The sequence below is a fragment of the Neomonachus schauinslandi genome, chromosome 8, assembly GCF_002201575.2.
Source record: "Neomonachus schauinslandi chromosome 8, ASM220157v2, whole genome shotgun sequence".
NCBI classification, from domain to species: domain Eukaryota; kingdom Metazoa; phylum Chordata; class Mammalia; order Carnivora; family Phocidae; genus Neomonachus; species Neomonachus schauinslandi.
This window is the reverse complement of record NC_058410.1, coordinates 7,965,658-7,983,899: the sequence shown is the minus strand read 5'-3', so window position 1 is coordinate 7,983,899 and position 18,242 is coordinate 7,965,658. Positions and strand designations below refer to the sequence as shown.

The following is an 18,242-nucleotide window of genomic DNA, read 5'->3' as shown; positions in this document are numbered from 1 at the left end:
AGGCATTTAAAATTTTTTCACATATGACACTGAAAGGCCAATTTAAAGTTCCTGACATACATTCCAGACAACTTGATATTGTCTAACTGTAGTATATCTTTAAGAAAACAGGGTCTCTGCTCCCACTTAATTGTTTTTCAGATCTTTTCTATTTTGTTTCCCTGGCCCACAATTCCCCTATGTATTTTGGTTTGATATCATTGTGGAGAAAGGAATAAAATAAAGAAATACAAAGATGAAAACAATTCCCAGAACACCAATAGCATTGTCCTAGGAATGCTGGGAATGGCGTGAGCTGGTGGGCTTTGGTGGGATCTGGTCCCATGGGAAGATTTTAATACAGTAGGACAACAAACTCTATTTGGCTATAGATCTAAGTTTGTAGGGTTCAAAGGGGAGTGAGATTGAGTTGCATGGGCTTTGTGGTGGATGGAGGAATCTCTGGTCTGGACTTGTATCATCACAGCAAGGCCGTGGCAAGAGTGGTCTCTCTTCTTAGTTTAAGGGAATGTCTAGTTTCTTGACTTGGAGGTAAATCATCTTTTCTTTATTTTTTCTTGGTCTGCAGTAATAAAAACATGGAGAGGGGATAAAGAAATTGTGAGGAGGCTGAAAACCAAAATCAAGTGGGTAAGAAATAAATGGAACAATGAATGGATGTAAGCTTTGACCAGGCACACTCTTGCAGTGTGTTCTGAGTGGTGATTCCTAAAAAGAAAGTTGACAGAGCTTGGTGAATAACTTATGTGATGGAACAGTTCCAAAAATGCTCTTCTGGGAATGGGACTTGCCTATGTTCCTTATTTAAGGTGGTCACTTTTCTATGTAATAGAGGATGCGGGTAATGATGACATTAATCTTGCATCAATTAAAAATGATGATTGCAAAATTTAGACACCATTGTCATTAGTTCTTGTAAATACAATTTTAGAAATTATTCTTACCAATGCTTATTTATTTTTCAACAGTTGGGCAAGTGAAAAATCAAATTGCAAATTTTCTCAATTATCTTATCTTTATGAATACTGGGAAGTTGCTGATACTCATGGTAGAAATTCTGCTTTCTTCATCCTGCTGTTCCCAGACATGCCTTTTGGACATGCTCTGTCTCAAAGTAATATTGAAATCTGGAGTGGGGCTGCCCCCGTGTCCCCCAGCTCCTCACAAAATTTCCCTCGCCTCGGGGTGTTTAGTCCTGCCTCAGCTTCTGGGCCAGTCTGAGACAGGGAGTATAGCAGAAGCCCACCTGAACCCCCTGGCGGTGCTGGGGTTCTCTCAGCCTCCAGATGTAGGGGCCCAAGGAAGTTGGTGGTGCTCCCAGGGTCTCTATGCCAACAACAGTAACAACAAAAGCAGCAGCAGCAACAACAGAAACAACAATAGCAATAGGAACACCAGCAACAACAGGAATAACACCAACAGCAATAATAGTAACAACAGCAACAACAGCAGCAGTGATAGTAACAATAGCAACAACAGCAACAACAGCAGAAACAACAGTAACCACAGAAACAACAGGAAAAACAACAGCAACAATAATAACAACACCAGGAACCACAGCAGCAACAACAGGAACAACAGCAGCAACAATAGTGACAACTACAGGAACCACAGCCGCAGCAGCAGTAACAACAGCAGCAGCAACAGCAGCAATAGTAACAAGAGCAAAAAACAGCAACAACAGCAGCAACAACAGTAACCACGGAAACAACAGCAAAAATAATAATAACACCAGGAACCATAGCAGCAACAACAGGAACAACAGCAGCAACAATAGTGACAACTACAGGAACCACAGCCACAGCAGCAGTAACAACAGCAGCAGCAGTAACAAGAGCAACAACAGCAACAACAGCAGCAACAATAGGAACAATGATAGCAGCAACAATAGTAACCACAGCAACAACAACAGCAATAATAGTAACAACAGTAGCAGCAACAATAGTAACCACAGCAACAACAGCAGCAACAACAATAACAACAGCAATGACAATAGTAACCACAGCAACAACAACAGCAGCAACAATAGTAACAACAGCAACAACAGGAACAATGGCAGCAGTAATAGTAATAACAGCAACCACAGCAGCAACAACAGTAACCACAGCAATAATAGCAGCAACAACAGTAACAGCAGCAACACCAGCAGCAGCAACAATAGTAACAACGGCAACACCAGCAGCAGCAACAATAGCAACAATAGAAATAGCAACCATAGTAACCCCAGCAACAACATCAGCAGCAACAGTAACAACAACAGCAACAGCAGCAGCAGTAATAGTAACAACAGCAACAGCAACAACAGCAACAGCAGTAGTCATAGTAACAACCTCACCAATACCAACAACAGCAACAATAGCAGCAACAACAGCAATAATAGCAGCATCAACAATAGCAGCAGCAACCATAGTAACCACAGCAGCAACAACAGCAGCAGCAACAGTAACAACAATAGCAACAACAGCAACAATAGAAACAATAGAAACAACAGCAACAATGGTAACCATAGCAACAGCAGGAGGAGCAATGACAGTAACCATAGCAACAGCAGGAGGAGCAATGACAGTAACCACAGCAACAACAGGAGCAGCAGCAGCAGCAACAATAGTAACCACAGCAGCAACAGCAGCAGCAACAATAGTAACAACAACAGCAACAGCAGCAAGGATAGCAACAGCAACAATAGTAACTGCAGCAACAGCAGCAGCAACAGTAATAGTTACAATAGAAGCAACAACAGTAGTAACCACAGCAAAAACAGCAGCAATAACAACAGCAGCAGCAACAGTAGCAACAGCAACAACAACAGCAACAACAGCAACAGTAGCAGCAACAACAGGAACAATGACAGCAGCAACAATAGTAACCACAGCAACAGCAGCAGCAGTAATAGTAACAACAGCAACAGCAGCAGCAGCAGCAATAGTAACATCAGCAGCAACAGCAGCAGCAGCAACAACAGTAACTGCAGCAACAGCAGCAGCAGCAGCAGTAACCGCAGCAACAGCAACAGTAGCAACAGCAGCAGGCCGCAGGAGCAGCCGCAGCCTCGCTGACTGACAGCTAAGAACCCCAGCGTGGCCGGGGCCCCTCCCTGCACTCACCCCTGCCCCCCCCTCGTGAACCCAGCTCCCTGGAACCTGGCTGCCAGGACTGGCTTTGTCACTCACTGGCCTCCTGGGTGAATCTTTGATCTTTGCTGCCTTCATTTTTTTCAGCTGTCAATGGGGCTAATAATGACAGTACCTGTCCCGCAGGGTTGTCACCAGGATTAAATGGGGCAGCTCGGAGAGGGGCTTCGTAAGCATTAGCTGAAAGCTCTGAGTGAATGTCAGCTACTGTTACCCAATCTTACAGACAAGGAAACAGGCGGAAGAGTGAAATAAGGGGTACATCAGAAAATGCCCAGGGCTCTCTGTGTAACTAGGACGAGCTGTGGGTGCTGGGGAGCCGGAGGGCTTGGGAGGGGGGGAAGGGAGTCCTGTTTTGGCGCCTCTCCCTCAGTGTCGGGGGACGCTGGGCCTGGGTCAGCTCTCCTGAGGGACACCTCTGTGTCCCGCGGGCCGCCCCTGCTCATCTTGGCCTGCAGGGGGGCCCTTTAGCAGCCCAGCCTTGGGTTCACCTCCCCACTCTCCTCTGCAGCCGTGAGCCTCACACAGATCTGTCTTCCATCTTTGAAAGGTGAGCTGGGTTATGGAATACAGAAAACAGAAAAGCACAAATCTTCAGAGAAGTGTTTGTAGATCACGTGAAGAGAAGGCATGTAAACCAACAACAGGAATAATCTTTGTGACATCTCCTTCGCCTGATGAACCAGCCTGATGGGAAGCCTCTTACAAGTAGACGTTTGTGTGTCTATCACGGAGCTGCGCTTCCCTATCTCAAAACCATTCAGAATATATTTTAAAATTTGATTTCCACTCAGTTGTCTAGTTACCTGTTTTACAAAGCAGCTATGAAAACTATGGATAATACGGTGGCTATTGGACATTTCCGAAGTGCCAGGCACTTTCCACGCATGTATCTCATTACAAAAATCCAGTGAGTAGAAACCATTGTCCCCATTTACAGATGAAAAAACCAAGGCTTACAAGAGTTAAGGCCTCATGATGGGAAATGTCAAGACCTGGCCTATCAGACTCTAGAGCTCATGCCCCTGCCCACCACACCTTACCGCCTTCCCAGCAGGGGAGCTGGCTGCACAAGCCTGGAGAGCCCATGATTAGCGATGCTGTAGAAGGAACTCAGCATTTAGTCCCCAGCTATATGGGGAGCACCCGGTCTGTGCGTGCCAGGTACTGTGCTGAGTCCTGGGGAGACGGCAGTAAATGGGGCACAGTCTGTCTTCAAGGGGAGGCTCGTGTGCATGGGAAGCTTCCCTGAGATAGGGGTACAGGGGGGCAGTTGGTCTAGATCAAGGATCTCAAGCTCAAATGTCTGCATGCACCAGGCAGAAAAAACAAATGTGCTAGGCACGAGATAACGGGGAATGTGGCACTGTGGCCTCCTCCAGCAGACACGCCCTTCCAAACCCTCAGCCCCCTCTCAGCTCCTGCAAGCCATCAGCAAGAGGAAATGCCTGTGTGGGTTACCAAATCCTCTGAATTGTTTTTTCTTTAAGAGATCCTGGAAATCCAGTTTATATGAAATTTCCCACTTTAAAAATACCACGTGGGTCAAGCAGAGCCCTTGAGGCCCTGATATCCTGTGGCTCGCCAGTGAGTGACCTCTGGCTGAGCTCAAAGGCCTCTTGTAAAGCTGAGCTCCAAGCTCTAGGACAAGCCTCAGACCACGGCGATTCTTCCATAACCACATCTGCCCGGGTGCTGAGTATGTTAAATGGGAACAATGTGTAGAACGGATAAAATTCAGTTCAGCTCATGGTGCCAGTAGGCCGGAACTGGAGTATAAATAAAATGAATAAAAACATCTAAGCATATTGCATAAAGAAACTTGTGGACAGTGTGTCCTATGTTTCTCTTCATTAGACTTTCTTAGGTTTAATTTTTGAATAGGTTCATATGGTCCAAAGTTTGGAAAGTAGAAAAGGGTATGCGCTGGAAATCCCTCCCACCTGTGTTCCAAAGCCTCTCATTCCACAAACAGCCAATGTTCTGGTTCTTGCATATTCTTCCAGAGATACAGGTAAAGATAAATATATGTATTTACATATATATTTACATATATATTTATATATATATTTACATTTATATAAATAAATGTATATGTATTTACATTTAACACATATATATTTTTTCATTCCTTTTATAGAAATGGCAGGGTATATACTTTCTATATTTTCCTTTTTTAAAATTTTTTTATTTATTTATAAAGTAGGCTCCATACCCAGCATGGAGCCCAACGTAGGGCTTGAACTCATGACCCCAAGATCAAGACCTGAACTGAGATCAAGAGTCAGATGCTTAACAGACTGAGCCACTCAGGTGTCCCCCTTTTTAAATTAGTAATGTATCTTAGAGGACTTTCCTTATCAGTGTGTATAAAGCTGCCTCATTCTTTTTAAGATTTTTATTTATTTATTTATTTGAGAGAGAGAATGAGATAGAGAGAGCATGAGAGGGGGGAGGGCCAGAGGGAGAAGCAGACTCCCTGCTGAGCAGGGAGCCCGATGCGGGACTCGATCCCGGGACTCCAGGATCATGACCTGAGCCGAAGGCAGTCGCTTAACCAACTGAGCCACCCAGGCGCCCTGCCTCATTCTTTTTAATGGCTATATGGTATTTTATTGAATGACATACCATAATTTATATAACTGGTCTCCCAATCCATGGGTATTTTGGTTGTTTCCAATCTTTTGTTACATAAAAAATTGTCTTAAATGGTAATCCTGTACATACGTCATTTTGTACGTGTAAATTCCTGGAAGTGTGGAATTGCTAGGTAAAAAGAAATACACAGGGGCACCTGGATGGCTCAGTTGGTTAAGCGTATACCTTCAGCTCAGGTCATGATCCTGCGGTCCAGGGATCAAGCCCTGCACCAGGCTCCCTGCTCAGCGGGGAACCTGCTTCTCCCTCTCCTTCTGCCCCTTCCCCCGCTCGTGCTCTTTCTCTATCTCTCAAATAAATAAAGTAAAATCTTTAAAAAAAATAAAAATAAATAGCCATTTTTGATACTCTTGTCATATTGCCATCATAGAGATTTCAGATGTGTACTCCCATTGGCAACGTAGGACGCTGTTTACCTACATTCTTCCCCAGCACAATGTTACCAAGTGGTTTGATCTTCAACAATCTAAATTGTGAGTAGTACAGTGTTCGTTGGTACTTCTCTCACTATGTAGGAAATGAGAATATTTTCATATCTTTAAGAGCTCTTTTTATTTTCCTTTCACTGAATTATGTGTTCAAGTCCTTAGCCCATTTTTTCTTTTGTGCGGTTCCTCTTATGGATTTGTTAGAGCTCCTTATATATTCAGAAAATTAGCCCCTTGTAGAGGAACAAAAATTTTCTCCATGTCTGTTATTATTACTTTTTTTTTTTTAAGCTTATGTTAGTTTTTCAATAGAATTCTTTATTTTTATAAAGGCAAACTTATTGATCTTTTTAAAAATGGGTCCTGGACTTTTTTTGCCGTACCTACAGAGAGACCTTCCCCACTATGAAAGTATAAGGGTACTCTTCTATGGTATGTTCATTATTTTACTGTTTCTTTGTATTTTCTAATCTTTGATTTTGTGTGACTTGATCTCAATGGATGGTATGAGGTGTAAGTTCAGCCTCATGTTTTTTCCAACTGGCTACAGAATTGGCGCAGACCTGTATGGAGGAATTTCAGCTTCCTACCTCTGCATGTTTTCAGCTTCGTCAATAGTCTCAGGCAAAGCCTTCCCTTTGGTCTCTGGGAGCAGCAACACCAGTCCCCCAGCAACCAAGCCAACCACCGCTGGAAGCCAAACAGATGCAAATTACATTAGGAACTAAAACAGGCAGGCTTTATAATCAGAACTCCCCTTACTTCTTAAAAAAAAAAAATTATTTTTTGTGATATTCTATACTTACAGATTTCTTTGCTATCTCTGACTGTCCTATAAATATTTTGCTGATTCCAAACTCCGTTGGATTACAATTCCTTATAGGGAGATGAAATACTCAACATTTTGAGTCAAGGTTATTCTAAGCTAGAGAACATTGCCATAATATTAAGATACATTGGAGTTAGAAAATAACTCTGAAAAAAAAATCAACTCTTAGGAAAGGAAGAACATAACCCTGCCAATATAAAGCACTTAGTAATGAGAATGAGTCAGAACCTTGGAACATGACTAGCACCCGGAAGTAGTGAATCATATATCACTGCATTCACAGCATTTAAAAAGTATAGCCAGGCCTACACTTTCAGTGTTTGAGAAATTCCTTTTGTTCCTTTTTCCTTTGTCTCCAGCTGTAATTTTTTGCACATGCTGGGGAGTCATAGTAAACATTAGAGTGTTTATGTGTCTTTAAATTCCCATTTACGTTTTGGGATTTCAAGGTTATGTTTTATGTTTTACGATAATCGAATGCACGAAATAGATGTGGGGTCTTCATTGGTTTTGGAGTTCCAAAAAAATGCACACTGGCCTCTGTTTTTACATCTTTACAAAATGACAGGAATCGAGGCCACAGAGCTCAGTGGTTCAGGACGCTGGTTGTAGCTCTGGGTGCCTGGGATCCGGTTCTGAGCCCCCACTCACTGGTCTCAGAGCCCTGGGAAGTTCGGTTCCAGACTCTTGGCCATAAAGTGGGGTGATATTCCCACCTCACACGCTTGTTCTGAGACTGAAATGCATTCCTGCTTGTTACGTGGCAGAGCCTGCCGCAGAGTTAGGAACGAAGTAGCCACCTTCAGAGTCTCTCTGAACATCTAAAGATTCACTTGGCTGTAACTCACGCAAATAATACACATATTCCTCTGGCTTTGATTCTCTGCAGTGAGTGAATTAGGAAGAGAATATAATGGATTCATCAAATGATCATCTCTTTAGCTTTTTATATTTGCAAAGATAAGCCTCATTAACCAGGGTATTTCTTACCAGTTTTTTTCCAGTACTCTTTCAACTGTTCATTTGTTGATTTTCAGGCTCTAGATAATCACTTCTGGCTATTTCAAGACCACAATCAGTACACCATTATTGCGGGCAAAAGAAAGGGAAAGGAGTAAAAATGGAAAAGTATTTGTTTTGTTTCCTGCTAGCTACTCAGATTGGTAAGAAAAGAAGACGGAACTACAAGCATCGATAACAGTGGGAGTAGTCTTTGAGTTTACTTGAAACGGTGAAATGCAATTAAAATCCTTGATCTTTCCCAGGGGAAGGTGAATCCCTGAGGGAGGGTCCACAGAGGCTCATCTAGGTCTGGACTTGGCATTGCATTGTTCAATGGTCCTTAGAGAAACACGAAGTCTCTGTTTTCCACCCAGAAATGTCTCACTGACCCATCGATCACTCACTGCCTACCTAAGGGAATGACCAAGGTTGAGGTGTCTCCACCTTCCCCCTTGGAAGGAAGGAGCCCAGAGGGTGTCGTGGTATTTCCCCAAGATGGAAGGAAGGCTCTGCGCAGGTCCCTCAGCCAGTGTTGGGAGAGGAAGATGCCCGGGGTCCCCGAAGTGGTACCAGCCACCCTGTTGCCAAATCATGCTTCTGCCAGGATAAAGAGCTTGTGTTCTATCAACTTTGGCCATCTCGCTGTTGCTAAGTCGCAGCATAGAGAAATTCACTGGGTCTGTTTTGAGGGTGAGTTTTATCAGCAGTGTGGAACATTTGCTGGCTCATCTAATAGAACTGGAAAATTTCCCCCTCACAAATCCCTTGAGAAGAGGAGTGAGCAGAGGTACTTGTGTGTGGCAATGAGCGGCATTAGGAGAAAAGCCATCTGGGTGCGCCCTCGGTGTGCAGAGCGTCTTGTCATCCCTCCCCTCAAATGAAGTAAGGGTTGTAGGCCCATGGGGAAAACTGCTATATTTTTGTCAAATTAAAAGTGGCTCCCAGTGGGTCTAAAAGAAGACTGAGCTGGGTGCGTTGAGGCCTTCTGGCTAACACGAGGAGGCAAACACTGTGTGCATGAATCTGGTCACCCCTCTGCACCCCTCTGTGTGGCGCACAGGAGAGGGTCTGTCCCATCGTCCACAGCTATGGGGAAAGGAATGGACACGAATGAATGGGAATGTCCACGATTCCCGGACCCCTTTCACGGTCTATAGTAGTCATGTTCAACATTGGCCTCTTCTGTGTGTTAATTGCTGATAGTTAGATTTGTCCCTGTCACCTTCCATGCTGCAGGCTGGGCAGTGGGGGGAGGGGCAGGCTCTGCATTGGTACATTACTTCAGGGTTGGAGGGAAGGGCTGTACCAATCCTCCTTAAATCTAATAGCCCAAGGGATTTGGGGAAGGGGTGGCCGACATTAGCGCCATGACGCTAATGCATTTCCTTAATGATGGTCTTTGTTTCCCCTGAGTTTTGAAATCGCTCTTTGCAACATGTTAACTGCCTTCCTTTGAAGTAATGAAGTGAAAAGTTTTGTATTTTCCCACGTTCAGCCATCAAGGAGGCAGAAAGAGTGAGCTCCATGACAAAGAGACCCAAGGAGGGGTGGAGATCGGTGAGGAGAGAGTTAGGGGTGTTCTTCAGGCAAACGGCTTTCCACCTCACTCCTTCTTGAACTTTGTACCGCTGAGGCCAGGAGTCTTAGTGGCTCCCATACTTGGGTCTTAGTAGCTACTAACAGTATTACGTATGCTAGTATTACTAACACTGAGAGTAGTACTAATTACTAGCTGCATTCGGTAGTTGCCAGTAGGCATGATACCTGTTTTGAGATGTAACAAAGGAGGTCCCTAGAAAAATGGGTTTTTGTTCAAAGGTGTGTCTGAGGGTTTCTCACCAAAAACCACCAGCGGAAGCTCATGCCAGACGTCGGTGAGCCGGTAGACCAGGAATGGCGTGATGATACCCCCGATGTCACACAGGGAGGAGCAGACGAGGACACCAAGATTCCTGAAATGCAGGGAACTGCTTTAACTTCCAGCTTCTCACGGTACAGTACTTATCCCCTACCCCACCCAAATAAATCCTTCCCCGAGTCACTGAAACGTCAGCAAACTGAAAAAAAACGGCATTCACGTTGTTTTCAACACACACAAATGGTGTATGAGTCATAATTCCACTCATATTCTTGTTGTACTTGTTTTATATTAGCTTTTTGGAGGATTTTTAATGGGGGGGGCAATTTTCACTTTTTACTTTGGTCATCTGTCTTCCCCGCAGTGTTCTATGTATGGTCTTGTTCGTACGGTTTCCTTTATTTATTTATTTATTTATTTATTTATTTATTTATTAATTTATTTGAGAGAGAGTGAGTTAAAGAGAGAAAGAGACAGAATGAGCTGGGGGGAGGGAGGGCCCAAGGGAGAGGGAGAAGCAGGGTCCCCGCCAAGCAAGGAGCCCGATGCAGGACTTGATCCCAGGACCAAGGGATCATGACCTGAGCAGAAGGCAGACACCTAACCGACTGAGCCACCAAGGTGCTCCCCTGTTCATACTGTTTCTGATCACTCTGTCCCATGGCCATTTGGTAATCCCTCTCTTGTAATCAGTGTCTTCTGTTCTCACTACACAGTGACTGTATTTCACCCCAGCCTGTAACTGTGAGATGTGGTCTGGCTACTGCCTTTAAATGTTCTTATCCTCTCTTGTCCTGTGGTTTGTTTTGGTTTTTGGTTTTTCTTGCCCCATGTTTTGAAAAGGAAGGTGCCCTCTGCTGGTGCTTGTGGTAGTTCTAGCCTGTAAGCAAATGTCCCACCCACCCGCTTCATGGTGAGGAAAATGTGCTCACCTGATGAATGTGGGGTACAGCTCCGCATTGACCAGGCAAACCATTTCATAGGCCATTGTAATCCCCATTCTACCCAAGCACGCGGCTGTGACTCTTAGCCACTGGAGATCTGTGGGGCAAAAACGCACCACTTACATTGCACATACTCCCTGGTCTGCACAGTGCTCCAGAGGGGAAAGTCCACATTCCAGAATGGGATGAGAATGCAACATTCTTCTTCTCTAAACTCAAGACTTCAGAGCAAAATTTCCCATGTTTGTTAGTTTTAACCTTAGGCATGATTCTAACACTCTCTTTAGAACTCAGTCATTAATGAACAGAATTGTACCAAAGCTGGGCCAACTCTAGTTTATACAGGCCACCCAAAAGAAACAGCAAAATATGGGCATATTTCAAATAACTGCTAATGACTAAAGGGTTCAAAGAAAGCTTCATGTTGCCAATAGGATTCTGTTGTACAGGTTTTTCTCCTCCTCATTGAGAAAGCATTTGAAAAGGAAAGAAAGGAACTGAATAATTGTGCATTGGTTGCATTTACCTAAGCTTTCTTACTTGTTCTGCAGGATGATGCAGGGAACTCAAGGGAGTTGCCTAAATAGTATCTGGAAAATGCTGGAATAAGACTTCAAGCCTGGGCCTTCTCTACCCCAAAGCCCATGCTCTCTGTTCTGGGCCAGCTCCATGGCCTATGGCATGTGTCCTCTTAGTCTCTTGTTATAGTACATTAGAGAACAATCAGGCGTGATTATTATTGTCTGTTACAGCAGACAAGCCTTGGGTACAATTCTTCTTAAAGACAGGGTGGCCATATGGGTTTGCTCAGGAAGGTCCCAGATACTGTGTTCATTCTTTCCAAATTGACTTGGATAATAAATTACATCGTTTTACTATCAGAGGGTTGTGACATCCCCTCTTCGTGCAGCCTTGGCAGACAAGATCCCAGCATGGCTTGACACTTACCCTCAGGGATGAAAACCGAGATGAGGCAGGCTGCTCCTGCCACCAAATTTGATGCAGCCCACGGAAACCGACGACCTATACGGTCAATGGTGAGGATGATGATGAGGGCGGCTGGGAATTCCACCAGGGCAGAGTAGAAGAAATCCAAGTAGATATTGCTCCCCGCAAGGCCCATGTGCATGATGAGGCCTTGGTAGAGAACAGAGCTTGTGAACCTGAGCAAAGAGGAGAAGCTCAGGTCAAGCCAAGCACCAGAAGTAAGTCATCAAAAAGGAGAGGCTTCTGGAGAAAGAAGAGTTGATCGTGGGTCATCTTTCTTTGTCATCTTCTTATTGCTTTTCCCTTCATTCTACTGGTTTTCCATGATCTGAACCACGGCGGTGGCTGACTGTGACCCCAGAACCAGGAAAGGAGAAGAAAGGAGGATTGCGCTCCCTGGCCAAATTGAAAAGTAGAAAGAAATGTCTTTCTAGGGTGACTTATTTGGTAAAACTGTATCAGGTTATTAGTGATTGTTAATTATTTCTCTCTTTGTGATCCTCTAATGGAATTGGGATCAAAGGGATTGACTACTTAATTCAAATTTTAGGAAACCAGAGACCCAAACGGGTACAGCCTCCCTTCCTGCTGATTTCTCTTCTGACATAATATAGACAACATTTTGACGATGTTTTTTGGTTATGTTTTGTTGACCAGAAGTTATCTGCAATGGCAAATAAGAGGATGCTTGGCAACAGTCACAACTATTCAGAAAAGGAAAGAAGGGTACGAAGCCAAATTTCCCGGCTGTATTTTACAGGTAGTATTTTCAAGGTTGCTAAATGAGTTCCTGAGGATCCTTGCTTCTGTCCGTGATTCCAAATCTTCGCGTGGCTGGCGTGAACCCCGGGACACACTGAAAGGAAAGTGAGCTGCGCTAAGGAAGGCTCAGTGCAGGGTGAATGGCTCACAGCTCCAGGAGCAGCCTGCAGACCGTGGAAACAATCGTGCGTCAGCCACCGGACTGTGGAGCCAGTGGATTATTCCTTGTGGTTTATTCTCCTTCATAAGTTTATTTCTTTCTCCAATAGACAAGAAAGGGAAAAGACCCTTCCCTTGCTAGCCCCGTACAATAAGGAGAGATCTATCCTCATCATAGGTATAGAACCGGTAGTTCTCAGGTTGGGCTATATGTCAGACTCACCTGGAGAATGTTAAAATATTGGTGCCTAGACTTTCCCTGGGCCAATTGCATCAGTATTTTCTGGGGCCAGGGTGGGGGTCCTGGCGTTGTTATTTTATAACCTCACAGGACGTTTTAAGGCAATGCCAAGGTTGAGGACATACTTATCTATGCTTTGAGACTGACTTCAAACACCTGCCTGAAAAAATGGTATCAGAAAACGTGGCTATAAATGAGTCCCCTTGCTGCCCACTGTCCATACTTATACCGGAGCTAGGCTGTGACAGTGCTGTCTTGGTCCCTCCCCTAATGTGGATGACGGGGATAAAAAAAAAAAAAAACGTGGAGGGATTTTAAAATGAAAAACATTCCTTACCAATTGTACATCAAGATCAAAGTGTGTTTCCTTATCTGAGGGGTTCTGACCAAGTCAAGAAATGAAGGATTCAGCTTCTCGTCAACTTCCTCTTCAGGTCTGAGGCTCTAGGAACGGAAACAGGAGGAACAGCTTTGTGTGGTGAAAGACAGTGTCCCCAGATAAGACAGGGAATCCCGACAGTACCTGACACCTGCTGAGGGCTTCTAATGAGCCTTTCACACTTACTAGCTCATTTAACCTTGGCTATCCGGGTAGTTCGGTTCCATCTTTTTCATCCCCTTTCACAGAAGGGGAAGCTGGGCTAGGGGGAGTTAGGTCACTCATGGGCATATGTTCAGTGGCACTGAAGGTCAAGCACAGGGGAGCAGAAGAAGGCCCAGCCCGGGGGCCCTGAGGGCTGGGGGCACCGGGCGTGCTCCCTGCCGGACCAGGTGTGGCCCATCGCTCAGGAGGCTCTGCTCTGGGACCTTGGGACTTGGAGCAACTCGGTATTGCCTGGAACTTGTTGGAATGAAAGACCCAGGGCCCCTGTCCAGACACGTTGAACTGGAATCTGCATTTCGGCAAGGTACCCAGGGGCATCCTGGGCACAGGTATTAATTAACGTTGGGGAAGCCCTGCGCTAGAAGAGAACAGTAGGTGGTGGAGTTGAGATTCAATCTCCAGGGCTCAGGAAGCAGAACCTTTGCAAAAACCACTTCTTCCTACAGCCACACAGGAGGGTGTCTGCAAGCCTGAGGGGCAGGGGAAGAACCTCCTGCAGACTCACCGCTCTCATGTGAATGAACTCTGCACTTTGGCCAGACTGTGACTCACGTGTGCTTTAGTCCCTGACCAATTTCTGAAAGGATCTGAAACTTAAGAATCAGGGCTATGCTGGTTATCCGTGGCAAAGGGGATCTACCCCAACCACCCAGAAACCGGAGAGGAAGTGAAAAAAAAAAAAGGCCTCCGAGTCCCCAAATGCTCACTCTAAAGTCATGTAAATCATAAATGCTTACAGGTAACCTATCTTAGATCCTGGAGCAGAGACGATTACTCTTATTTTTTTTTTTTTAAAGATTTTATTTATTTATTTGAGAGAGAGAGAATGAGAGAGAGAGCACATGAGAGGGGGGAGAGTCAGAGGGAGAAGCAGGCTCCCTGCTTGGAGCAGGGAGCCCGATGCGGGACTCGATCCAGGGACTCCAGGATCATGACCTGAGCCGAAGGCAGTCGCTTAACCAACTGAGCCACCCAGGCGCCCCGATTACTCTTATTTTGACAGAGTTTTCTAATCAGCTTGATTTTTGCTTTTCCATCCCCTGTCAGGTCAAAAGGCTTCAGCTAAAGGTGATGAGGTCTACCAAAGGCAAACCATGAAATGCAGAGAAAACGGACACCCCCATGTTGTGTTTTATTTTAAAAGACAGGAGACTGCTCACAATGTTTTGGGACAATTTTCTATCCAAAATGTTTAAAATTCTAAGAAATGATTTGTGTCTGAAGACTCTTCCCTCCAGGGAAAAGCCCCCTCCCTGGTGCAGATGGACACCCGGGGAAGGAAAACATCGGGTACCTGGGTACCAGTGCCCGCCACAGCCTTGGGTTGCACACGATAGAAGCTTCTCGTTTGCCTTTAAATGATTTTTGGTTTCCTTTTAGTTTTATGTTTTTGATTGATTTAGAATTTTCTTTACCAGGGACCATGAGTCCTAGCACGACAGAAATATCCTGTTACATATGGTGAGCCCCCTCTGCGACTCCCTATTGAGAATGCATGGCTTTCCCAGATCCTCCTGTTCCCTGATCTGATAGTTCAGCTGCTTGCTTACCTGAAGGGAGGCCGGCAGAGATTTTCCATTTTTCTTTGCGATGTACTTAATGACTCTCATGGCTTTAGCACTTTTGTTCTGGGAGATCAGCCACCTCGGAGACTCAGGTATGCACCTAGGGTATAGCACAATGTTATCAGTGCTGTTCAGTACGGGATGAGGGCATCTTCCTGAGCCTCCATCCCCAGTGGTCGTAATCAAATTTCTGCAAGGGATCTTACACAGTGAAGTTCGGTTGGATCTACAAAGGAGATAAAATTGTGCAGGGGCTGCCCAGCAAAAGAAATCAACAAAATGAGAAAGCAGCATACTGGATGGGAGAAAGTATTTACAAATCACATATCAGGTGAGGGATGAATGCCCAAAATATACAAAGAACTCATACAACTCAATTGCAAAAAAAAAAAAAAAATCTGATTTAAAAATGGGCAGAGAATCTTAATATACATTTTCCCAAAAAAGACATTCAGATGGCCAATAGGTACATGAAAAGATGCTCAACATCACTCATCACCAGGGAAACACAAATTGAAGCCACAAGGAGATGTCACTTCACATCTGTTAGGATGGCTAGAATCAACAAGATAAGAAATAACATATGCTGACCGGGTGTAGGGAAAGGGAATGCAGACTGGTACAGCCACTGTGGGAAATGGTGTGGAGGGTCCTCAAAAGATTAAAAATAAAACTACCCTATGATCCAGCCATTCCACTTCTGGGTATTTCTTAGAAGGAAAGAGAAATACTAATTCAAAAAGATATACACACCCCTATGTTTCTTGCAGCATTATCTACAAGAGCCAAGTCATGGAAACAACCTAAGGGTGTGTATGTATATATATATATATAATGGAATATTATTCAGCCATATAAGAGAATGACGTCTTATCATCTGTGACAACATGGGTGGGCCTAGAAGGTATTATGCTAAGTGAAATAAGTCAGAGAAAGACAAATACCGTACGATCTCACTTATACGTGGAACCTAAAACAAACAAAGCTCATAGATACAGGGAACAGATTGGTGGGGGAGGAGGTGGACAAAATGGGTGAAGGGGTCAAAAGGCACAAACTTCCAGTTACAAAATAAATAAGTCCTGAGGATATAATATATAGTATGGTATATATTAACTATAGTTAATAATACTATATTGCATGGGGCACCTGGGCGGCTCAGTCAGTTGGATATCTGCCTTCAGCTCAGGTCATGATCCTGGGATCCTGGGATCGAGCCCCGCCTCGGGCTCCCTGGTCCGCGGGGAGGGGTTATGGTATATGGGTTTTTCCTCCTTCACCCGCTGACTTCTATTCAGCCTTGTGCAGGAAACTTGCAGGTCCCCTCTTCAGAGAGTTCCCAGTGGGACTCTGCAAAGCAGGGGTCAGCTGAATATCCAGCCAGCCCTGTGCTAGAGGGATGAGAAGCAGGTTGGCTGGGGCTGGGCACGTGCTGAGAGCTGACAGCTGGGCTGCAGGGCTGCTGGTGGCAGGATGCCGTTCCGTCATGGGGGAAAGCAAGAACTTTATGTGTATTATTCTGACAGCTGATTTCTCAAAGAAGGAGGTAAGAGTTTGAGGCAAGCTGGTGGATCTGGGCAGACACAGGGAGCCCCTGGAGCTCCTTGAGCAGGACTCCAGCCACTTGGATCCGTGTTTGGAGACCACTCTTGGAGCGGCTGGCTCAGGGTTGATGGGAGGAAGAGGGACTGGCAGGGTGGAGGTAGCAGGGCTGGCCTGGTGGGAGCTCCGGCCTAGAGTCATGTGGGCCATCACTCTGCGAGAGAAGGTTGCTCTGAGAGGTGGGGCTTCAAGGAACTCGGGACAGAAGTTTGTGGGAGGGCAATGGAGAGAGGAATCAATGACAACTGATTGAGATTTGACATTAAGAATGGAAATGTGGTGAGCTCAGCCATAATCAATCCACAACTCACAGAGCGCATCCCTTCTGCTATGACACCATAGGGCGATTTTTCTAGATCACATTTGGTGCACAGGTTGAGCCCGGTCACCCACACCTCAGGAAGCAGGGTCAGTTCAGCCAGGTGTTGCATGAACTGAAGGGCCAAGAAGGTGAAGGACTTGGGAACCAGATCAGAGAAGACAGGAACCATAAGTGGCTAGCCTACAGGTGGAAAGTCTGGATGGACTCTCAGAAGCATATCCAGATAGTTCAAGAATTGCCCGGGAGAATAGAAGTTAATTTTTTGAAGCTCTAAGTGCAGAATTGGGAGCCCTGGGTACACTTGCCGGGAATGTAAATTCTGGCTCAATGAGAAGTCTCTGGAACATGAGCTTTGGGTTCTACAGTAAAGTGGCTTGCTTGATGATGAAGTAGGAGCTAGCCATTAACAGTGTTCAAGCAGAAGCTGAATAATCATCCCCTGGGGGCGTTGCTATGGGGCTCCGGCCCTGGACAGGAAGCTGAGCCAGAGGGCCCCTAATGTTACCTGCCCTCAAACAGCTGACAGCCTACTGGGACAGATGGACAAGTCCCTCAGTGCCAAGTGAACAGCTGATCTCAACAAACAGTAAGATGTGAGGGTTACAGAGACGTGTGTGTAATGCCACGGGGCAGGGGACAGTGGCCCCACCAGGGCAGGCTGATCAAGGCCAGCCTGCACAGAGTCCCTCCTCTGGTGACTGCCACATCCCCTCTGTCCCCATAGCTCCTGCCTTCTAATCATGGCACCCCCTCTCTCTTCTTCTGTCCTGGCTCCTCATCCTTAGCTTGCCTTTTCAGGATTTGGTGTTTTCTTGTGATCTGCCCCATTTCCTTCCTCTCCTGACTCTGCTCATTTTCTCTGAGTGATTGCCTCCATTCCATAGCTACAACAAAGACGGGAATTTTACTTGAATTCCTGATCCTTACGTTCAACCGCGCCTGGCTATGCGCACGTTCATGTCCTTTCCGAATCTCCAACTTCGGCATGTCCCAAGCTCGCCTCATCCTCCCACCTTTCAAACCCACTCCTCCTCCTGTGTTCCTTACCCCTGAACGGTGCCCCCAGCACATACACACAAACCTCTGCTCCACTCACGAGGTACCTCCTCTCTCTAAACCTTCACATTCAGTCTCCACCGACCTCGATGCA

At 45.4% G+C, this 18,242-nt stretch overlaps 1 protein-coding gene across 2 annotated transcripts in view; it reads right to left on the bottom strand.

Moving 5' to 3' along the window:
- Nucleotides 1-495: 495 nt before the first annotated feature.
- SLC22A2 (solute carrier family 22 member 2) overlaps nucleotides 496-18,242 on the bottom strand; it is a 29,965-nt gene continuing 12,218 nt past the window's right edge. The window contains exons 5-11 of one of the 2 annotated variants that reach the window (XM_021693472.1): nucleotides 15,154-15,268; nucleotides 13,337-13,443; nucleotides 11,799-12,013; nucleotides 10,839-10,947; nucleotides 9,888-10,000; nucleotides 6,808-6,907; nucleotides 496-562 (exon numbers count right to left, since the gene is read on the bottom strand). In XM_021693472.1, the coding sequence (XP_021549147.1) occupies nucleotides 496-562; nucleotides 6,808-6,907; nucleotides 9,888-10,000; nucleotides 10,839-10,947; nucleotides 11,799-12,013; nucleotides 13,337-13,443; nucleotides 15,154-15,268 (826 nt within the window). Of the gene's footprint in view, nucleotides 563-6,803; nucleotides 6,908-9,887; nucleotides 10,001-10,838; nucleotides 10,948-11,798; nucleotides 12,014-13,336; nucleotides 13,444-15,153; nucleotides 15,269-18,242 lie in introns of those variants that run through there. The other variant, XM_021693473.1, reaches the window with a different exon arrangement.